The sequence below is a fragment of the Lycorma delicatula genome, chromosome 13 (genome assembly GCF_047948215.1).
Source record: "Lycorma delicatula isolate Av1 chromosome 13, ASM4794821v1, whole genome shotgun sequence".
Taxonomy (NCBI): domain Eukaryota; kingdom Metazoa; phylum Arthropoda; class Insecta; order Hemiptera; family Fulgoridae; genus Lycorma; species Lycorma delicatula.
Genome location: NC_134467.1, coordinates 52,409,878 through 52,434,762, shown reverse-complemented (window position 1 = coordinate 52,434,762; position 24,885 = coordinate 52,409,878). Strand labels below are relative to the sequence as shown.

Below are 24,885 nucleotides of genomic sequence, written 5' to 3'. Positions count from 1 at the left end.
GCTTTTTGGCATCATGACGTGGACAGTTTGAGTGTGTAATTTGACTTAGGTATGTCTTTTTTAATTATCATCTATTTTTTGTCGGGTTGAACAACGCAACCTCATCGAGGAACTCCCACACGGTCCGACAATGAGGCTCTCGCCGTTTATGAGCGGCCAATTTTTCCCGTGACCTCTAAGTTCCAGGATGGCCCAGTCTCTGACCCCCCCCAAGATCAGGGCAGTCAAACATCATATGCTCATTTGATGACCCCTCCCCGCAGACGCAGAGCTCATCAGCTGCCAGGCGGAACTGAAACAAATATTGTTTTAAATTTACATGGTTGGAGAGCATTCGGGCTCCTGTTGCCCTTAAAAACGAAGGAGAGGCATACCATCCCCCCCCAGATCCTGTATAAATCTGTACAAGGGCCTTTCCTTAGTCGTGGCGTACCATGCTTCCATCGCGAGGCTCCAAAGCCTCCTCCGAAGGGGGAGATGGGCAACTGTTCAAAATTTAGAACCGGTGCATTGAGATCACCATTCCTCTCCGGTCTGGCCCGGCTCGAAACCGCATCCCAAATACCTCGACCTCTCTGCCTCTTCGCAATTTCCACATGGCCGCCTGAACTTTCACCACTAAATCGATTGGGAGAGCCTTTCCCAATACAGTAGTAGCCTCGTAGGAGGTTTTAAAAACACCGGTGCATACAATTAAGGCTCTGTGCTGGGCGCTCCTTAAATTTTGAATAAGTTCGATTTCTATCCAACTTATGCGCCCAAACGGACGTAGCGTAAGAGGTCATATTTTCGAAGACGCCTTGGTACACCATGTACAAATGACGGCCCAACAGTCCGTAATCCTTTCGAGCAATCCTCCTAAGCTTGTGCATCACAGAGACGGCGTCCGCAACTACTTGCCTAATGCGGTTGCTAAACAGCAACTTCTTGTCAAACACCTAGGTGCTTATGAACTCGAACTCGACTGATTACACAGCCTTTGCACTTAATACGGGGGTTACGACTGTATGATAATTTGTCTCCACCCTTGAGAAGCATAAACTTCGTCTTGGGCGCAGAAATCCTTAAATTTAGAATGTCCATCCAGCCCTCTGCGGTTGACAAAGCCGCCTGCGCTCGGTCTTCTAGTTGCGGTCGTAAATTACCAGGAACTAACATGAGACAGTCATCAGCGAAAGCCTGGGCCGTGACCCCTTCCGGGAATGTCGGTTCCAAAAATCCGTCGAATACCAGGTTCCACAGCAAGGGACCGAGAACGGAGCCTTGCGGGCTTCCCCTGTTGACTTTTTTCCACAACTAGGTGCGCATCCTTAAACAGGGCCGTGTGATCCGGCAAATAGTCACGTACTACGGCCTGCAGGGCTACGAGAACATTGCGGAGTTCCAACTTATAGAGGACAGAACTCCCAACACAAGGAAGGAAATGCTGCCTCTATGTTAATAAAAATTGCCAAAATATATTTACAGTTGGCGCTTTCCACCTGGGCAAGAGCATTAAAGATGCAATCCTCACTGCCAACCCCTTTCATAAAGCCATACTGGCCTCGAATTAGAAATGAGCTCATATCGATGCTTTTCCAGAGCCGTTCCACAACGAGCCTTTCAAGCAGTTTGCCGATTACCGGCAAGAGGCTTATGGGTTGATAACTGCTGACCTCACTCGGATCCTTTCCTGATTTTAAGAGCACCCTCTCCAAAGCCACTTTCCAAGTCGGAAAGCAACCCCAGTTTAGGCACCCCGACAACAGTCTGCCAAGCGGCTCTCTTATGACAGGCAGCAGATGATAGAAAATATCCGGGTCAAGTTGGTCAATCCCCGGTGCCTTTTTCAGTGTCATTCGAGAAACCACTCGGTCTATATCTACGTGTTCCACAGCCCGTACGCCAGGGAATGGTGTCTCACCCGCCCTAACGCCTACTTCTGCTTCATCCTCCAGAGTATCCAGGAACACCTGGTAAGTCGCCACAGATGTTAAAGTGCGGTCACGACCGCCTAACCCGCATCGAATACCGGACAGCACGTGCAATGGCTTTGGGGCCGGTAACATGACTTCGCGAAGGGATTGCGCTGCAACTCGCGCTGGAGTCTTGCCGAAACTTGAGTTTGGCTTGCTGGCATGAATGTATTCATTACGGGCGCGCCGGTAGATCCGCAGACCCTCAGCGTGCACGTGATCAACGATAATTTCCGTTAGGGGGCGACGCTGGTTTCTTCTAGCGGACCTAGCTCTTGCGCGCAGCACGCTAAGGTCAGAGGACCACCAGTTTTTCCCGGGTTTCCGCCTGCGTTTAACAGACGGCTCCAGGCACTCTCCGATCAGCGGACTGGCCACTACCTAAGGGTCCGACCATTGGCCGAGGCCGCCGTAGGACCCTATCGCAGCCAGTCTTGATGGTCTGGCTGAATTTTTCAACCATAAATTCCACCTCCTCCCTGCGCCATTCCAACCCCCTGTAACGCAGCCGCAGCCTGTGCTGGTCCAGGCCCCTTAGGTTATAGCGACCCGAATCTGGAGCTCTTGGACCGTCAACGTAAGCGATCTCATAGGTTATAAGCCTATGATCACTCACACTGGCCTCGGGCCAGACAGTCCAGCTACTTGTACACCTAAGCAGTTCGCCCGTCACCAAGGTGATGTCGATGTAACTTTTCCCCAGTTCGGAAGTGAAAGTCGGCGGTTCTGCCTCGTTAAGCAATTGGTTAACTGGCATTTCTCCCACCACCACCCCATTCGGTCGCCCTAGAGCATAGACCAAATGTTCCGTGCCAAGAACGGCTACTGTGCCTCGTAACGGTTTAGCGACCCAAATCCTAACAGCTCCTAATGAGCTACCTAACGTGCGTGAGCGAATCAAGCAGGGCGCCATACAGCACCCGCTGAAGTGTCCCAATCGCTCACTTGTCAACATAAACTAGATCGGGGAGGCGCACCCCTTGTAACAATTTAAAACTATTAAGTCTATAAAATAAAAGACAGCAATCTTGGCTGCCACGCCTCGGTCGCTGTATGCCAGCTAGTACCTGTCCACCATTTAACAGCGCTTGGAGCTGATTTGGCTAATGGCCAGCCCTATTACCAAGGTAAATTGGTTTCCAGCAGCAAAGCTTTAGGAGTCTAAATGCAATTACATTTAATCCCTTAAATTTACCGATGACGGTTGAACATAGCAACCTCATCGAGGAACTCCCACACGGTCCGACAGTGCGGCTCTCGCCACACTGCCTCGCCACTTGTGAGCGGCCAGGTTTCCCCCTGACCTCTAAGTTCCAGGGTGGCACGGTCTCTGGCCCCCCCAAGGGCCGGGCAGTCGTACATCATATGTACATTTGACTGGACCTCCCCTCAGACACACAACTTATCAGCCACCAGGCGAAACCGAAACAGATATTGGTTTAGATTCACATGGTTGGTGAGCACCTGGGCACCCGACGCCCTTAAGAAAGAACTCGAGGCATACCATCCCCCCAAATCCTGTATAAAATTATACAAGGATCTACCCTTAGTCGTGGTGTGCCATTCAAGCTGCCATGCCTCCATCGCGAGGCTTTGAAGCCTTTTCCGCAGACGGGAGATGGGCAACTGGACGAAATTTTGCTCCGGTGCATTGTGATCACCGTTCCGATCCGGTTCTGGCCCGGCTCGAAACCGCATCCCAAATGCCTCGTCGTTAAGCAAATAGAGCTTCCTGGCACGACGGTGAATTGCTCATCAGAAAACAGGCATCCAGAAGTCGCCCAACGAGACTGGGCCGACCACGATCGCAGAGAGCGGCCGTTCCCCACGAGAATGAATAACATCAACCCGCGGAAGCTGAGCACCCTAATCCCGACCGTGTACGGCTCCTGGACCAAGAGGACCTCGAGGTTGTACTCCTCAAAAATCCTCATGGCGTCATTGGTGGCCGCCCGGGAATGATACAGGTTTAACTGTCCCAGGCGCAAGCGTTCGATATGGTGACGACCGTCCTCGAAAACTTCCCCCAATTCAGGCATCGCCATACGCCGTATTGTTTACGATCTTCGCCCGGGCAATGTCATGCGATCTGCATTGTTTGCCCCCGACCCGGCATCCGGCATCAAAGCCTTTCACCAAGGTACAGGGAGCGCACTTTGCAGGCTAGGTGTTATTAGGGCAGTTAACTGCCCTGTGCCTAGCAAGGGCTCAATGACCACACGTCTCCAACTGTGCTGTACAGCGGAGAGAGGTGTGCTCAAAGCCTTGACATTTGAAGCACGGGGTTACTTCTGTATGGTCGACAACCCTGCAGGAGGTCCACCCAAGGAACAGCCGAGCACCGGCCACCAAGACCTACCGGATCTTTGGCAAGGTCTCAATTATCTAGTGGCTCTTCGGGGCCTCTTTCCGCCCCAACTGCCGGACCACCCTGGTCCCCTTGAGGAAGTCCTCGACAGCCACATCCAACACAGGATTTTGGCTGTGTATAGCCCTGAGGATTTCGGGCTCCTCTACCCTCGTTGCCCTTGGCAAATCGTAGACCAATATTTGCGGCCTCCGTTCGGCTAGCAACTGAGCCTTCAGCCCGTTCTTCCTAAGAACGTCGGCCTCCAGCAGTCGCTTCGCCTGCTGCTCATTAACAACCTCTTAAGACGATTCCATGGTCCGTTGTTTTTGTGACCTGGGAAATCTGAAACCTTTCCTTCTGCGGGTCCAGGACCTTCTTCAGGGTCAGCTCCGTCATCGCAGACGAAGCCGCCAGACCAGGCGTCACAGGGACCACCTTGACAATGGCGCGCTTAATTTTGATAGCCGGCGGAGGGGGACTAACCCGCTTAGGCCCCGGCGCGGCTGTTACCGCAGCGAAGGTTTTTTTTACCTTCTCCACCCGTTTCAGAGAAGTGTGGATCTCGCCAAGGACCCTCACCGTTTCCGGTTTGAAGTCGTTAACTACTTCAACCATCTGACCATCTTGCCCGACAGTCGAGAAACGACCGAATCAAGGGCTCGGTTTGCGCCCTGGAGGTTTTCGTTTTTCAACGCCAGTTCCGCAACCATCAAAGAACATTCAGGAAAGTACGAGTCGACCAGCTATCTAAACTCGACCGAAATCCTTGACTCCTTTTTTGAGGATATTTTGGCCCATGCGGACTGCATACCCTCGATCCTATTCCTTCAGATCCTGAGCTAGACCCCTTCAAGTGAGGCTTCGCCCTGGAGTCCTCCGGGACAGAGCCAACCACCGCACCGCTGTACTCCACCATCCTCGACTTCGCAAGGAACTGCTTCTCAGACTTGGCTCGCCCTCCACTGCCTTGCTCTTTCTCACAGTTTCGACCGAAGTATTTCCCCACACAGCTCGACGAAGACGTTTTGGCCAGATTTTTCGTGCAATCCACCTGTGCACAAGAGGGTAGGGTCTCCCTTCTCATAACATATATCGATACTCTTACGATTTCTTAAGGCCATGCATCTGGATTAAAAAATTGAATTATTCATATCTTTTTTCGTCTATTTATGCCATTTTGCGTTTGCCAGATGATAGTTTTGTTCTTTTAAGATATGTTTTTAATGTTATATTTCAATGTTCTTTTATTCTGCTTTTCATATGCATCATGGGTGTTTTCCATCTATCCTTTGTTTCTATACTACCATTGTTTAGGTTTTAGCTTTTTTTAAATGTTTATTTGTTTACTATATGTGTTACTATATGCTTGGGCGCGTAGGAAAAAAACATTCCTTTTGTTGCTGTTCTTTTCTGTGAGTTAACACCCACCATAAATAGATTTTATATTAGCCCTGTTTTGCCATAACCTGCTACTCCTACTCCTACTCGTATTCCTTTTGATATGCCTATCTGGTAAGCAATTTGTTTTGTAATGTTACAACCATTTTGAATCGATTCGTCCACTTTTTGGTACCTCATTGATTGACAGCTGCAAGGATCATTCTCAATGTTTCCTTAATCATAAAATTTTCTAATGACCAAAATTTTATTGCCAACCTATTCTCTGTTCTTCGATCAACACTTCCATTACCATAAATGACTTTCTGACAAAGATGAATGTAGGGTATTCTCCTGTTACAATCCAGCACAGATTACATTTCCCCTCTTGTATACTCGTACCGATCAGATTACAAAATTTATTTACATAAAGTAAAAAAGATTTGAAGTATTAACAATAAGGATAAATTTAATAAAGCTTGTTGCATTTGGTACTTGATGACCAAAAATTTATCTGTTGCTTTTAAAGTAACCTGATTTTTCTGTACAGGAATTAAATTTTGTTTGAACTGAATTCTGTAATATTCAAAAATATATTCCAACTTGATATGTTCAAATTCAAATAGTTCACTGTCAGAATTTATTCTGAAATATCTTTAATGTCATAGATTTTCAACAATTAAAATTTTTTGATCGTTACTGTTCCCTTGAATCTCTTGAACATGTTATTATTAGTTAAAATGAGATTATAATGTCATAAATGGAAATGTATTTGGTAAGAATTACTGTCGCTTAATGCGGATGGATACATGGCTCTTAATTTGGTCAGTAGGGTTTTTTAATATTAGTTTGGACTTTATTCACACGGTGTATGGATAGAAAATGTAGCATGAATGAAACAATTTTGTGTAGTTGAAGATTTAATTCTTCAATTAGCGTATATAATATATCCGTTCGTACAGTAATTTAACTTGTTCTGAAGACAAAAAACTAGCATGTTTCAGTCAAATGCAATGTACTGATACATCTTCAAACTTGGGTATAAAAATTATAGATGCCGTTTTGTCTTTGGCAAAAAGTTTTTGTCTATTTGCAGTAATGCAATTTCATGAATTCTGTAATAAGCAGGAAGGAAACAATAAATAATCTGTGAGTTATTGTCGTTAGACAGAGGATTGATTAATAATCTTTAGAGTTTCTTTGATATGTTTTAGAATTCCAGACCTAAAAACATTTTCTCTTGAATACTCCTTACTGGTTTTTAATGAGGTAACTCATAATTAAAACTACTTTGATAAAAATTGCCCTTAATGAAGTAACTTGTCTTCCACTATTTTTTGCTGAAAAGTGCCTCTGACAAAATAGTTCGTCATGTATTGACCTATTTTATTCTGTTTTTTTTTTGACAAGTTACTGCAGTGTGTGCGGGTCTAATTCCATTTTTACTCTAATGTAACGGTGAAGTGAAAGTAGTATATCTATCGGTTCTCTATTCTATATGTCTTGTTTCAAATCCTGAACAGCTGTTACCAAGCATTTGATATCATTATTTTGATTGTTCTATAAGTTGCATTCGTGTTAGTTTTATTTATTTTTTTTATTGTTTTCTTTTATCATTTTCATAATTTTTTTATTATTGTCATGCAATTTTCAATCATATTTTTCCTTCTAATGATTTGCATCTGTAGATGTGACCGTATGTAAATAACAAATAACAGAGTTGCTTACTGTAACCTAAGTAATTTTTTATGTGAGTAAACATCCTTCATGTTATTTAAATTACTTGCTAGTGTTTTACAATATTACTGATATGACAATTAGATATTGTAACTGATATTCATAATTATACTGTGGCGTGTGTTCATCATGTATAAATTATAGTGATATAATTGAACTTTTAAATGATTTAGCTGACAGTGATTCTAATTTTCAAGATAAGAAAAGTATATAAATAGGTACTATGAAGTAGGTAATAGTAAACAGTGTATTAATCTGTAATAGGTATTGTGAAATTAGTTTTTTGGCGTATTTCATTGCAAGATCAAAAATATGTAAAAAATAAATGAGCAAAATGACAAATGTTTGGTGAAAAAAAGAAAGGCATAAGAATATGATATACTGCTAACATAAAGAAGCATTAAGGGGTTAATATTTTAACCTACATAACTTAAAATAACTGATATCCAATGTTAACTTAAAAAGTCTTGATAGCATTAATTTTAGTTTCGCAGACTGCAAAACCAAAATTGTGCTTCTGTAGACATCCTGTGCTATGCTAAAAATAATGTGCAATTTTAATATTACCTAATTGTACTGTTGTAGATTTGCATCATAACGGTAATATGCTTATTTTGTTAATTTTGTGTTTTTGGGCTATATTTTTTGTTTAGTTTATTATGATGGCATGTAAGTTTTTGGGCTATATTTTTAATTTAGTTTGTTATGATGGGACATTCTATATCAAACTTGCGTTTCATCAAATAATAAAAATTTATTGTTGGTATGTAGAATGTACATTTATTTAAAAATACTAATATCGATTTTTTAATCTTTTTTCAGAGAGCGGTGTGGAGTGGTCCTTTTAAATTGGTCCACTTTATGTTAAGAAATGGTATGCTATTGGTTTTTTTTCTTATATTTTTTATATTACATGTAGGAAAGGTTTTTATGAGGGGAAAAAATAACAACTTGGCTAATGAACACCAGTATTACAATCCATGAGGTTGTGCAATCCCAGTTCAGACTAGTTTAAAATGATTTGTATCAATTTAATACTGTAGTCTCCCTACTACTGAAGAAGTAAGAAATATGAATTTTCGTTAAGAAAGTATCTATGAGAAAAAGGAAAGCACCTGAATTTAATCAGCAATAATTTCTCATTAAACCATCGTAAAAAAAAAGCAATACATGCCAAACCAAAGGATGTTTCTTTCTAGATTAGTTTATAAAGACCTTATTCAAACAACAAATACAACGTTTACTTCTCAAGGAAAATAGTGGAAACTAATTAATTATTGTGACCTTTTTGTGTTGCTATTTCCAGCCTCTAGAACTTTGAGAAAGAATTTTTTGTACACTGTACATTTTATATACGTTAAATATGGACCCTTATCTTGATCTTCAAGTTTCAGGTTGTCTCATGTAATATTTTGGCAATGGTTAGCCTTTAAAAAAATTGTTCTCCGTATCCTGTTGCAGTATCTAAATGAGTTTTCATATTAACAAACAGTGTTTCAATGGAAATTGAATAATAAGTCTGTTCTTAAAGGAAAAATTGATTTTTGTAAAGGTAAAATAAAATCATTTATTTAGGTTCAGACTGGTAGAGAATCAAGTACGCTTCTTATCTGTGTAAACTAGACACTCTATTGAAAACCCATCGAGACATTAGGTGCAACAACCTTATTGGTTATTAATAATAAAGACAATATTTTTAGAAACAAATTTTCTTTTATAAACTTTTATTTATGAAGTACATTTAATAGAGCCGTGCGAGTAAAAAAATAAATAATACACACATAATGGTTCAGCTGTTTGAGCGAATTACTTAAAAAATTAAAAAAAAAATTAACAACAGATATCGTAATCTACATCATTTAATAACTATATCATATTATTTTCAATTTTGATCTATTAAATCGAAAATCAGTGCTTACATTTGCGCACACAAACAAAACCCACTCTTGTATGCAAATAACATGTGGAACAAATAAATATATGGAACTGGATTAAACATACACACAGGAGGTTCAATGCTATCGATGAAAATAATAAGTTCACTTGACTTTGAAACGAGTAACATTTCTTTTGTCAGTGTGGATCTCATTTGTTGTACTATAAGCTCGTTCACTTTCTGCTGTTGTGATGGGAGTAGTTTGAACAGTCTTGATTAAAGGCATCAGGTCATCTGGAATTTCTTTGTTCTCTATATAATATTCTAAAAGCATTTATGTATCTCTTATCCAAAACATGGAAATAATCACAAAGGCTGTCGATATTCTTTATCACCAAAGCGAATATCCAAAGCAGAGGCAGATGTCCAAATATTTCTGTACAGACCTTTGAATCATCGATTATTTTTGCCTTTAATTCATCTTTATTCTGGTTGGAACTGGTACTTAGATAGGATGCTGTAAACATATTTTCACAAACCTGTTATTTAAACTATCCACAAGACTCCTGAATAGTTTTTTACCTTCAATTTTTACAATTTTCTTATATTCATGTGATTGAATGTTTCTAAACCTTTTTGTTTTCAGCTGCTTTCAGATTTTATGATACTCTTCAGATAGATTCAAACACTTTGATGGTGCGCTTGATCATATTTTGAGCCTCTGTCAGGGGTATTCTATAACTGTAATGATAAATCGGTTAATTCATTAAGAGCATCGTTCATCATTCGAAGATTTTCCAGAAATTCTATGGAACTTAACATGTTTTCAAGACCTTGAAATTTCACTCTTTCTTTGTAGTTTCTCTGTCCTCTTTGGCTTCACTAAAATGTTTATTTAGTTTTCCCAGACAACTTTAACTTTTCTTTGACTTGATGCTACCCTTCTGATTGTGAATATTTCCTCAATTTGTTAAATTTTTTCTTCCAGTTAGGGAGTACAAATGTTCAGTTACCTTTGATTTTTGGTAGACTTGCTGTACAGAATACAGTTTATCAATAAAACAGTGAAAACGGTTAAATCCCTGAACCTCATTTCTCGTTTCAGAAACTGCCTGCTCCAAGCAATGGTTTAAACAGTGCCAAATCAGTACATCTGGGAATAGTTTTAAAAATTGTGCTACAACTCCCATTTTGTCTACCTAACATTACTTAAACCGGTTAAATGTTTTTTCAGAAAATTCTCATTCATCCCATAAAAGTTAAAATTTAGCAGAATTTCATCTGTAATAACATATGCAGTAGTCGCATTAAGTTCCACCAAGTCCCAAAAGAAGGAAACAACTTAAATTACTAAAACAGATTTTGCAGTAACTGTAGTTGATTCAGAAAAATGCTGATTTTTTTCTCATTTTCTATTATTCTTTGTGCTATTTTATTTTTCATTTCGCTTGAGATAAGGTCCATATTAGAACAGTTAAAATTTGTATTTAATACTGAACTCATATCCAAACCATTTAATTTTGAAGTTCTATGACTGCCTGTTTATCTACAAAGGGTTATTGCTTTTTGCAATTTTGTATGATATTTGAAATACTCAAACGGTTGTTTCTAATTTTGGTATTCATGTTCAATGAAATTTTAAAATGTTTTTTATTCGATTATGATTTGATCGATACAGCATTCATTGATCGATTTGTGAGATTCAGAAATTTTGTGATAACATATTTTTTACCTAAGACTTGTTTTGTTGTTAAATATTATTTCCATCAGGAAGAACCCTAAATTTTACCTGTGCTTTTACTAGCTTAATTCCTGTTCCTTTGTAAGAGCTCAGTCCTAATTTACTGCCCCGTTTTCATGTATTGTAGCCAAGAGCTTTCTCTGTATCAAATAACACTGTTTTCTTATAAAAAATATTGATGTTAAAATTCATTCCAACAATTAGGAAAATCTTACTTTTGGGCTTGAAACCTTTGATTTGAGTACTGCTGGTAGAAGGCGTAGAATTATGATCTGTATTCTTCAATGAATTACTAACTAGGCCTATATTACTCTGGCCGACATCATTACCTTTCCTCAGATTCTGTACGTGTTGCATTTATGTCTTCAACAGAGCCTATAATATCATCTAGTCCATTCCATCTGCTTTCTGCTTATAATAAAAAATATCACTATTTTTTATTACTTTCCTTGCTTCATCCAAAACACGTTTATATGAACTTCAAAAATCGCTATAATGCACATGGCTCTCATAACAATAACCACATGTTTCGGTACATAGCCTTGAATGCGAAGAGTGGGAAGGCATTATGCATATACACTCGTGTATGATCAAGAAGATATTGGGATGATACTGTTGCCACAGGCTTGCTACTAGTCTGCTAGAGTTCTCATGAATGTAACCGCTTTGCAGCTGCGTTTTAATTCGAAGCCAATTTGTTTCTGAACTGCAGAATATCTAAGAACCGTAATAAAATAGTATCAAAATTTAGAAAGAAAACTTTCTTACTGAGACTGTGTTGAGGTTATTGGTTTTAAATATGAAATACTAAACAGTCTGTCATTTGGTATATCATTATTTGTTTTTTATATATTTCATTGTGATATCTGTATAATTTATTACTGTGTGCCATTCACAATAAAATATTTATTTTATAATGTTCAAGTACATCAAGCTGTGGTTTTTTGTGTGTAATTGTTTGGATATCAAAGTTATTGTCAGTTTATGATTTGTGTCTGCGAGATGGTTAGCAAATGTTGGCTCTATATTGTTGCTGCCTTTCTTTCTTTTTCCTGTTTAGCCTCTGGTAACTACCGTTTAGATAATTCTTCAGAGGATGAATGAGGACGATATGTATGAGTGTAAATGAAGTGTAGTCTTGTACATTCTCAGTTCGACCATTCCTGAGATGTGTGGTTAATTGAAACCCAACCACCAAAGAACACCGGTATCCACGATCTAGTATTCAAATCCGTGTAAAAATAACTGGCTTTACTAGGACTTGAACATATTGTTGCTGCCTAGGGTTTTTAATGTTCACTGTATCTTTATTTAAAACATTGTCTTAATTTATTGATATAGAACATTGTGCGATCAGTATAGTTTCATTCATACGATTACGAATCATAATCGTATGATTACACAATCATACAATTATATTTTGAGTGTAATGATTTGTTTTTCTGAAACCTATATTGTGCCTAGATGTTTTTAATTTATTATTATTTTCTATAGAATTGTACAGAAAATATATTTTGTGTAGAGTATAAATTATAACTATTTTTGTACGCTAGTTATTTTGTAGTGCTGATGTGATATTCTGATAATAATATGTTATTTAATCTACGAATTGGATTTTCAGTAATAATGTGTTAATCTTTGAAATGGATGTATAAAAGTAGATAATGTGAGGATGGGTGCAGTGAAAGAGTTTTTGTTATTTGTTTTTTTATGTGTTTTGAAAGTACAGTATATTTTGTTATATAATTTTGTTCAATTTGTTTGTACAAAAGTTTAAATTTTAAATTAACATCATTACCATCTGTCACAACCAAGAATATAAAAATAAAAACCAAGTTATATTTAGAGATAAACATTTTATTGCGAGTGGAAGTTAATCAAACAAGCGTAACACTAGCTGCCTGCCGAACCTCTTTTTCAGTCAAAAGTTTCAAACTTAAAATTTTCATGTCTTTAAGAATCACGTGTCTGACTGCAGCTGTTTCTTCCCAGTACAACCATTATTATGTCTGCATCTTCTTGCCTTGTTTAGCATTGCTTCTGGATAATTTTTTTTTTTCATTATTTTACGCTAATGTAATTTACACATTTTATGTTTTCTAATATATTTATCGCTTGTTTGTTACAAGTTTACTTTTTTGTAAGCATAATATTGTTTTACCCTTTTTTTCTTACAATACATCGCACACAACCTTATCAAAACGTGTCAAACTTATCGGCTCATCAATTATATGTTATCGTATTTTGCAGCTAGATGCATTTTGATTAATGATATATATTAATTTTATATTGAGTTTATTTATTTTCAGGTGCAAATATTGCCGCACAGAATTGTAAAGGTGAATCGGCCATGTACTTGGCTACATTCAGAGTTTCAAAAAAGACAAAAAACAATCTTAAAATGTTTAATGAATATAAACCGATGTTGAATTGTCTATATAGTGCAGGTATTTAATTATATTTGCAATAATTTACCGTCTTGTTTTTTTTAGTATACTCTATAAAAATATATCTGGGTTGGGGAAAAATTTTCTTTGTTCTCCTGGTAGATGGCTTCAGGACAGCATTAGTCTGATATTAATTGATTCTGGTGACCCAGAGTTGCATAATATTGCAAATCTTGGTTTGTAATAAACCCAGGTTTTGAGAGGTAACATATCATTGAGTAATTTTATTACAGCACATTACATTTGCGTTGCAATTAACTAGGCAAAAGTGCAAAGCACCTGTCTGCCTTTAACATATTACTAATGTATATTCTAACCCAGTGTTTTGCAACCTTTTTTTTTATGACTGACAGACTGGTAAAATTATAGAAAAATATACAGGGACCAGCAGACCCTCAGCTTAGATTTTTTTGAAGAGCAAAAAAAAAACAACTTATATTTTTATTTTATTAGTTATTAAATTTACATATACATAATATTGATCATTTCTATCTATAAACAACAAAACGATATATAAATGAAAATCAGAAAATAAATAAAAAATAAATGTAGATTGTTTTATTTAAAAATAGGAACTATAAATAAATCATATTACAAACCGATTGTAAGTAATGAAAGTTAATGAGAAATTTGTTGTTACTCATTTTGCAAAATTGTTTCAATGTCGGGTTGTAAATCTTTTAAACCTAATCGGAGAGATGAATTGAACGATTTCTTGTTTTGGTTTTAATAAGTGTCATAGCTGAGAATCCAGCTTCACACAAATATGTGGTTGTAAAGGGAAATGCATTTTCACTGTTTTGTAAATTTGGATATTCATTTTTTATTGCTTTCAACAATTTAATTAAATTGATAGTTAAAAATTTGTTTTTTAATGTTATGTTTGAACTCTGTTCCAAGAGATGTTCTCAGTCTCTTGCAAGTTTATGTTTGTAGGGAAATATTTTTCAAATCCATCGTATAATGACTGTAAATGTTGACTTATTACTACATTCAGTTCCTTTTGTGTAGTAATAAAATCGTAATAAGAATTAAATACATCAGGATTATTTTCTTCAATTTTTTAAACTAAAATTAAATTTTTTTTAAACATCAATTTTGTTAATTAAATGTAATCGTTACAGTTCCCTGCAAACTTAAATATAAGGTTTATGTAAGAAAATATGTCACTTAAGTATGCCAATTTCACAATCCAATACGTATTAGAAAAACATTTTGATAACCGTGACTGTTTTTCTACCAAAAATATCTCTACTTCGTCCTTAATTTGTAAAGTCAGGTAAGCACTTTTCCTTGCCGTCAAAATTTTGCGTAAAGTAAGGGATGTTGGTGTTCTGTTCCTACCTTTTGACAAAGAATGTCAAATAATCAAGAGTTAAGATCACTTTTCTTTATGAAATTAACAATTTTTGTTGATTCCAAGAAAACATTGTTTAATTCAGGTGACACATTTCTGGCTGCTAAGTGCTGGCGATGTATTATGCATTGTGTTAGTGATATGTCAGGAGAATTTCTTGACATTCTTTTCAAAAGCGATTTTTTGAATCCTTTTTGTTATTCTGCAATGTTTCCCAGTTATTTTTGCTGCTTTGTCGGTACACAGACCTATACAATTTTTCCTGTTTAAGAACGGTTATTAATATACAAATTCAATGGATTAAAAATATCAGATGTTGTTTGTGTAGGAATCTAAATCTTTGCAAAATAATAATTCTTTAATTTCTTCAGAAGAATAGTCAGGGTATCGTTTGAAGCAGAACAAAATAGCTCTCTTAGAAATATCACATGATTCGTCAATCTGGATGGCAAACATTGGTGATTCTTTAATACTTTTTATTAACCGGTATACAATATTTTTAGATATAGTTTCAATTTGATGACTAATTGTATCATTTGAAAGAGGAATTGATCCGATCTGATTTGCAGCTGAGGGTCTAAACATTTCATTGCAAACATCAATTAATACTGGTCTAATTAAATTTTCTCCGGTCGTGAACAATTTTTTTGTTTTGGCTATACATAGTGCGACTACTCGATTGTGATTTATTTGAATAAAAGTTTCTTTAAATTTTTTCTTTCGGAGATAAATTCTTTTTTTTTTTATCGTTCAAAATATTCCATTGGTTTCTGTTCTATTTCAGGGTGTCTTGATTTTAAAATGTTACATCATTTTGGACGGTTTCATAGTATCACATTATTCTTAACTTTCTTACTTATTATGCACAGCGGATGTACATCATCTTCTGTAGAATCTGGCCTAGGTATAAAACCGTACTTTAAGTACTCATTATTTTAGCATCTTGTGAAAGAAGATTTATTTTTTTGCTTAGTGGACATTCATTTTCTGTTTCGCTCGATTTTTCTGTATTTCATTTCCTGAAGTAGAACTTTCAGTGTAGAAAAAATTATGTAAAGTTCATTATTTTTTTTTTACTCATTTTAAGAGGAATAAAAGTTTGTGATTTTACAATAATTAAAAGTAAATCTCTTCACTGTAACACTAGTAGTTGACTGCGTAAAATAAAGAATGTAATTGAACATACGCATAGCTGTCATAAAACAAAGGTACTGGCAAAGCCACACTCTTTAGTGCAGCATTGTTTTTGATGTCTTCCGCTACTACTTGCGTTGTGGGGTACTTTATTGTTGTCGATTGTGCAAAGAATATTTAGTATTCAATAAATTAAACGTGCATCAGTATTTGCCAACGTACAGAACATTATAATATAAAATAATCTAATATGAATAGTATATTATTTTATAATGAATAATTATAAATTTTATATTACCGTTATATGAATTTTTCTAATGTTCATTTTTTTGTCATATTTTTAAAGTTAATTTTTTTTTGCGGGCTAATTTGTTCAGGGACCAGTAGCATTATCTCACAAACTGGTGGTTTAGAAACACACTGTTCTAACCTGTATGTACTTCATACTAAAATAAAAGAAAGTGTATAAGTATAGATTTTTAATCTGTATCTTTCTTATTTCAATTTAATATCATTTTCCATCTCATTTGTAAATTTTTGGTTTTTTTAACTTCATTTCCATTTTCTTTCTTCATGTAGTTGTTTCATTTATTTGTCGGTTATTTGTCATTTATTTATCTAAAAGTTATTGTATCTTGAAAGCGAGTGAGATAAAGAAGAGATTTGATATATTTTGACATTTTATTACAAAAAAGGGAAGAATGTGACCGTTTTCAGTTTGGAAATTTTTATATCGATGATATAATTCACTCTGAATATTTATTTTGGTTTTACTCTGAATATACAAATGGTTTCAGATACTGGATTACTCTGAGCTCATTGTTGAACCACTTTACCATAGCGTTATCAAATGTTTCATAAGAAGATGTTTTTACGGTTTTGCGTTCATTCCACTGGAAGAATCTGAAGCTGATGAAAAAGCAGTCAGTTTCTTTTTATTTTTACAGATATCATGCGCAGTGTTATTTGCAATATTATATCCTATAGAAAGTTGCTTCACGGTGGTCCTTTATCCAGCTTCTCTAAAATTCTACTGTTTGCCGAGTTAATACAACTTGTTTTCATTTATCGCCAACTTTAGCCACGAAATGTACATGTCTAGAAAACAAGTTTTTTTGTGCACATTTATCACAAAATTTATAAAAAAAAAGTAGCCGATAAAAAATTCAAACAATTAAACCTGTAAATTTTAAAGCATCACAGAAATAAAAACAAAGATGTTCAGTTATGGAATAGAGCTCTATAACCTACAGATGTGTAATATCAACTAAACCTATGCAATAGATTACGCTGATTTATCATTAGTCGCATTGAAAGGCTTATGATAGATCGACAGTATAGTCTACATCATTTTTGATGACTTAATTGTTTAGGAATGGATGGGTAAACTCGTACTATGCTTGTAGATTAATAGAAGGATTTGTAGATTATAATACATCATTATCATATTCAAATTAAGCGCACATTCAAATAGCAAATGAATGAAGAAGTAAAGCCTATTGTAGAACGATGAGAAAACTTAAAATTTTTAGTTTCTTTATAGGTTTTTAAAACTTTTTTTTTTAGAGGCGTAACAGTTAAACCTGTTGCAGATGATTGAGAGTTGACTTGTGTTTGGATTAATAAACTTCACTTGAAATATAAAAAAACCTTATGTTCCTTTTCATTAAAATATAAAGAAAATTTTCCCCAACCCTTTTTTTTATCTGTTTCTTTTCTAATATCTATTCAAATAATATGTTTGGAAATTATGCTATTAACAAATCACATATTACTATTACTATCACTGTTACTGTTACTATTAATATCGCATATTAACAAATAGAAATACTGCTATTACCCTATTAAGATTAACTTAAATATTATTGCTAGAAACGATAAAGATTCTGGTAAGCTTTAACAAATTTATGGTAAGTGCATGTTGGAAGGTGTAGAAAAAAGTTGGGTCAAATGGGATATTTTTCAAAATATCTCAATAAATATCATTTTTAGAAAAAGGATTGTTTTTTGGGGTATGCGTCTTAAGGATTATGAAATTTTAACTATTTTGTGGTTGTTGTACTCAACTGGATAAAAAAAGTGATTTTTGAGATATTTTGTAAATTTTTATTCCCTTCTGAAATGGATTTTAATCTTTTACAAATAAAGATCTATGAAAAAAAATTATTAAAATTTAAAAACTTGTTAACTTTAAAATATACGTTAACTATTGGTGTTTGCTGATAGGAGGGCCGAGTAAGATCAACAATTAAAGATTTTACTTTTAAAAAATTGTTTTGTATCTACATGATTGCTTATCGATGTTTAGAGTAGAGTGTGATAATCAGGAAGAAAAGCCGAGAGTGTAACTTTTGTAAAAACTGTTATATTTTTGTAACAATGGAAAAATGTGTTTAATTTTGTTAAAAGATATAATTTTATTTAAATGTGATAACTGCCATCCAAACATGATTAACCGTTCGTATCTGATGATGTAACTTGACTTGTTAATTTTCATGTATGACTGTTGTAATGTAATCTGGAAAAAAGCAGATGTGCAGCTTTTCTAAAATTCCTCGTAGACTTTACCATAATTGGAAAATTTACCAAATTTGATAAAGGAATTATATTAAAATATAATCTTTTACAAAGTATGAGCATTTGCTATTTGCTATCTGCACCCAGGTATGTAATTGATTATATGAGATTTGCACCTTAAACTTGCTAAGTGGGAACACAATTTTGACCGCCCACCGCTGACAACAATAAATACAAAGAGGGAGTTAAATAAAAACTTATAAAAATCTATTTCATTTTGTTCTAAAAGATCGTATCAACTTATTTAAAAAAAAATATAAACGTTTGTTAACAACTGTAAGCAAGACTTTGTGTTCCTTTAATACTAATTTTCTAGATTAACCTTGAGTCAAGTTGAAAGCTGAAGTGTAGCTTTTAAAAAAATTTTATTATAACAAGAAATTTATTTCCTTTTTTAACAGACTATTTATTTTAATGTATTTATTAGTTATCATTTGTATCAGGACCCTTATTATTTTAACCTTAGTATCGATGTTTATAAATCAATACTTTTTTTTTGTGACTTGGCTGTGATGCAGCTTTTATAATACAAATCTTGAATTTTTTATACTCTAAAAAATTTATTTTATTAAAAATAAGAACATTGCAAAACAGTATAGTACAAAATACAGTTTACAAAATATGAACATTCGTTACCCCATACTCCAGGTTTTGTGCGCCTTACTATCAGTATTTATAAATTGACTTAGCTTGTCTGGACTGATAGCCGAGATTCGACTAATTTAAAAATCTCGTTATTTTAATGAAACAGGAAAATATGTTCTACTTTGTTTAAACCTTGTTATTCTTAAAGAGGTGTATGAATTTTTCATGTAGTGTAAAACCATCTGGTTTTGGTGTGTAATAAACAGGCTGAGGTATGTATGAATTCAGGGTTTCTGTTATCATAGCTGAACATTCCCTCAGTTTCTTTCCTTCTCAAAAAAAGAACGAACATCCTCTCTTCTTGTTTTCCTTCAAAACGAGGGTCCTTAATGTATGTATAATTAATCAGCTTTAAAGCTAGTTTGACCTCACGCATGTAACAGTCAGATGTTATATAAAGCTTAGGTTGCACTGAAGTGTACGGAGTCTAGAGCTGACCAGTATATCGGGAAGACAAATAAATATAGTATTATAAATTTTTATTTGAACACACCTACTTCTCTTTTTACTAACACCTTTTTTAGTGCTGACTAGATTTTTTTATTACAGAAAATAATTTGATAAGTAAAATATTTTTAATAATATTATGCGCAAAACGTTTCTTTAGATCGATGAATGTATTATAGGCTTAAAAGAAATATATTAACTTTTTCTTCTTTTCAGGTTGTGATATCAATTTACCTAATAAAGATGGAATTACACCTTTGCATATTGCCGCTAAAGAAGGTAATTTGTTTGTTGTAGTATGGTTATTAAAAAAAAATGCTGACATAAATAAGTGTACTGTTAAAAGATTAAAACGACCTGTGGATATTGCACGGCATTTCTGTGAGTTAATTTTTTTATAAGTTACTTATGAGAGAGCAGTTCAAATACATACTAGTGTTTTATTTAAATTTTATTACTTGTTACTTTTTAATGAAGTATTCCTTGATTGCATCCACTGCCTGATGGCTTTATGTCTCACTGGCCTTTTAATTGTGATAATCTTCATTGATATTGATTTAATTCCTGGCGTTGTTAGTTACTTGTAGGCTAGTGTTATTTTATTGATATTATGTTTTGTTTTTCTAATCTTCTGTAGATATTGAATTTCTTGTGCGTTTATGTATTCCAATGCTTATTCATCAGAGACTTATTATCTGCAACATTTTTAAAGATTTGTTTCCAATTCTTATTTCTATATTCTTTATTTTATATTAGGAGCATAATTTTTTATTTTGTATGAAGGTGTAAAAATTGTTTGCCCCAGTGTAACTTGCTTCTTCCATCTTTGTAATTGTTGTGTCTGAATAACAAATTCTCCTGCTTCTGCTATATATTATATTCATGTGTAATAATATATTTAATTACTCATTCTTTCCTTTTTGTCATATTTTATTACTTTTGCTTTATTCAATATGTTTTGGCTTTATTACTTTTGTTTTATTCGGTATGTTTTGGTTTCTATTGAAAGAAGTGTCATCAATAAATCTTATTTCTCTTCTTTAGTTACTGTACTTAAAAATTTTTTTTTCAATTTCTTTACACCTTATATGTATAAGTTCGAAAGTAGGGACATGCTACTGAATTCTTATCGCATTCCTATTTGAATCGGAGCTTATCTTTCTTTGTTTCTTGATACTATCACTGTTACTTATTTTCATTATTATTTTACTAATAAGGGTTGTCACTATTATGTTTTGCGACTGCTTTGATTTGGAATTTTTCAGAGTTTTCCTTTATCCTTCTAGATAAGTGCTTCTCAATCTCGGGGTCATGAAATTAGCCTACAACTTTGCATGTAAATAGTAATGAAATCATTTTATGAGAAAAAATCTTTTATTCAAGAAAATAAATATAATTATGAGATTATCGCATTTATTTTTCATTTAAAAGTTTCTCTGTACATTGATCTACATTAGAAACGATTAAAAACAAATTATTTTCAAGCGGTAAAAGACGATTTCTATATTTAGTTTTAGCACAACCGTACACTAAAAACCCTTTTCACAGAGGTAAGACTTGGGAAAGTGATTAAAATTAAAATTTTCAATGCTTCTGTGACTAAGACAGACGTTTCAATGAGCCAGCTGTGAATCTCAACCGGTAATTTAGCAGCTGCAACAACATTTTCACTAGATGGATTGCATACCCATCTCTTTGAAAAATCACTTTTATCTTCTGGGAAATACTTTGCCGACTGAATTTTTAGCTCACGCAAATGTATTCATGGTATTCAAACTGTGATGAATACTATAAAATTTGTCCTCTTCATCTAAATTTTTCTTAATGTAATCGGAAGTGAGTGGAAACATATCAAAATTTTTAACTTGAAGTTGAATAATCCTGAACTTTTGTCTCATTAATAAGATGTTTTTATCACGTTCTTGCAAGTTCACATTCAAGTTGTTTAAGTGCAAAAATACATCAGCTGAATAAGCCAACAGCAACATATACTCTCATTATTATGTAAAAACAGCGAGAATGGTATTTATTTATCCTGGAAAAATATTAATCATTAATATTATTAATTCATATCACAATTCCAATAACTGGATTAACACTTTCCCCTGTGATAACCATCTGACGTATATGAAAAAGAAGAAATTCTTTTCTTTTTGCTTGTTTCATTGCATAGTTTAGTAAACAGCCTATTCTGTAATGGTCGACTTTTACAGCTTTACAAAGAATTTCTTTGAGATTTTTCAGCATATTTTTTGTGGGAAGAGCATGTCTGTGAAGGAAGCAGTGCATCCATTCCGCCTGATCTTTTACTTTTTGTTTCAGAAAAACACTGTGATTATCTTTGCTGTATCACTACACACTGCAATACATTTTGTCCAGTTTATGGTATACATTTTTAGTAGCTTCATAAAAAATAAAATAAAACGTCCTGCTGCACGATCAGGACAATGATTTGCAAAACAACGTATTTTCTTTGATTGATCTGTCCTTATCACATTCATATCTCACAGAACATAAAAACTGAGATGTGACAACAAGATAAAATTGACAGATGTGTTTGCCACATCTGTCAATTCATCAAATCGATTGATGAGCCGTGTTATCGATTCACCTTGATAGTTTGACATTAGAAAGCAGGATTTTTTCCAGTTTGCTTCTTCCAAGCCTATTAAAACACTTACCATACAAGCAGACAATATTTTTCTGTGGTTGTTTGAGGTTTGGACATCTTAACTCCTTAACGCTACAACATACGATGCTTCAAGTGTATTTTCATCAGAACAGCCTTATTTTTCGAATAGAAGTTGTTGATATCTCAAAGTATGCAATTTCTTTCAGAAAATTACAAGGGTTTGCTTTTACGATCCAGATATTTAGCTTCAAAATTAATTTTGATGACTTCATGCTTTCACCGGAGAGCACTTGAAAGCAAACAATGCGCTGTGGTTTTCTATCCGATGAGGTAAAGCCATAATTTAAAAATAATTGTCATCGTACAATCTTGTCTTTTTACCGATCAATTTACTGGATCTAGATGGCTCACTTTGTTTTTTCCGATTAGATTATTTGGATAAATTAAAAAAAAAAATGAAGTAAGCTCTCTGCATTCAATAACACCGTTACACAATTTGCGTGCACATTAAAGAAAACCGCAATCTCAATTATTATTATTTTCATTGAAACTATGCTTTTAAAACTTAAAGGCACCAGATACGTGCTTTGCATTCGAAACTAAATTGACATTCTGCAATCCCTTAAGTTTTTTTATACTGCTGGAGCACGATGTGTTCAAATGAATCGTGTGCATGTTCAAACATGTCGCTTTCACAGTGAATATTATACAAGAAGACCAAATTACAAGTTGTACACATCAAGTTGGAACCTGTCGATTCCTCACGTTTGTATACTTTGTACAAGCATGTTCATACCCGTTGCTGTCATCGTAGTTAAATAGTTTTAACTAAGTTTGATTGGGTCGGGTTGTCACAAAATAGTCATTATATATATTTTTTTAATTTTTTGAGGGTGTGGTGAAAAAAGTTGAGAATTACTGTTTTGAATAAATGCCAAAGTTTTATTTTAATCCATGTAGCAGCATGCATACCCGTTCATACTGTGATCTGTATAATGAATTATTATACAGACTTAATTATAATGTTTGTTTATTTAGAAAAATAGTTTGAAAATGATTAAATTATAAAAATCAACTGATCTTTATTTTTTTAAATATATCTAATTCAGATCTTTTTTTTTATCTTGTTCATCTGGATTATAAAAGAAATGTTTTATCATTTTACGGAAATATATTTTATTCTGTTTTAGCTTCTGTTAACCACGACTTGGTAGTTAAAGTTTTAGAAGATCACGAACGGAAACTTGTGAATCATTTTAAGTATGATATGATAGATAAATATAAATAAGCAGTGAAAATAAAAAATTAACAGCATTTTTATTCTGTAATTTATTGACTGACATGGAAGAAAACCTATCTAACCCGGAAGAATATTTATTTACTGCATAATATAAATAAAAAATAACTATGCAATTCTGTATGTAAAATGGTTTTTTTAATCGTTAGCAAGCTATCAATTTTTTTTTTCTAATAGATATTGTAAAAAAGATTGCAATAAAACTTGTAGCAGAAGGACATATTTTATTTTTTTGAAATAAAAAACTGTTATATCATTTCAAGTTGAATGTTAGAAAGTGTTCATTATTACATTTGAAAAAGTTTATATAGTTTTTCATAAATTATTGTAACAGACTATACTTGTTAGCCGAAATAAACTTTAAAAATATTCATTAAGCGTTTGGGTCTTTTATTTTATTAATAGTTGAAAACAAATAATCAGTAGGAATTTACCGAACTGGAAATAGAATAATTTTATCGATTTAATTTCATCTATCAAGAGCATACGGTCAGCTTAAAACAAAGTTAACATTTCCATTTCCAAGTATACTCTACTCCATATAAAGATTTGTGAGCGGTTGAAGTAACTTATTTGTACAATTACAGTTGCAGCTGAGCGGTGAATTTTCTGTTCTCATAATTGAGCGGTCTTGAGTTGGAGTTTGTGGTTTTTTTTAACTTTAACTCTTTTTTTACTTGTATGCTAACACAGATGATCTATTTTAATTTAATTATATAGAATTTATAATAATATTTATAAGAATCTGTAAAAAAAAAAAATTCACGTTTGCCGATTATTATTTTATTTAAATGTGTTAATCTCTGTTTCATTAATTATTATTCCCTTAGCCGCAGAAACGGGTGAAATTTTTACAGGAGGCATTTTTGTAACAGAACTTTTTGATTAATAAACGGTAAGTGGACAAACAAGAGCGTTTGAAAATTTTCCCTTGAAAACTTAATTGTCGGTTGATCTTTCAAGGTGTATTTAGAATCTGTATCCCTGTTTGTTGATGCGCTTATAAGAAATAATTATGAAATGAGAAGCACACATAACGAGCACTTGAACACTTTTGATGACAGTTTGATTTCTACGACGCTGTCACACTGTAATGATTGAATGCTCTCTCGTTATGCGGAGAAGACTCAGAACGAACTGGATTTGGTTTCAGTTAGGTAGCGATAATGGGAATCTATTCAAATAAGATTACAGGAAAATTCCAGTACTACTCATTATTTATTAGACAAAAAGATTTACATAAATAATCCTACAGGGGTAGTCACACTGTAATGATTGAATGCTCTCTCGTTATGCGGAGAAGACTCAGAACG

The 24,885-nt window shown here is 34.3% G+C and overlaps 1 protein-coding gene across 2 annotated transcripts in view; it reads left to right on the top strand.

Annotated features, from left to right (window-relative positions):
* Positions 1 to 23,826, top strand: part of LOC142333831 (uncharacterized) — a 38,107-nt gene extending 14,281 nt beyond the window's left edge. Inside the window, exons 5-8 of one of the 2 annotated variants that reach the window (XM_075381381.1) lie at positions 8,242 to 8,293; positions 13,346 to 13,483; positions 19,860 to 19,922; positions 23,466 to 23,826. In XM_075381381.1, coding sequence (XP_075237496.1) covers positions 8,242 to 8,293; positions 13,346 to 13,483; positions 19,860 to 19,922; positions 23,466 to 23,563 — 351 coding nt within the window. In that variant the 3' untranslated portion in view covers positions 23,564 to 23,826. Of the gene's footprint in view, positions 1 to 8,241; positions 8,294 to 13,345; positions 13,484 to 19,859; positions 20,025 to 23,465 lie in introns of both variants that reach the window. The other variant, XM_075381379.1, reaches the window with a different exon arrangement.
* Positions 23,827 to 24,885: the final 1,059 nt, after the last annotated feature.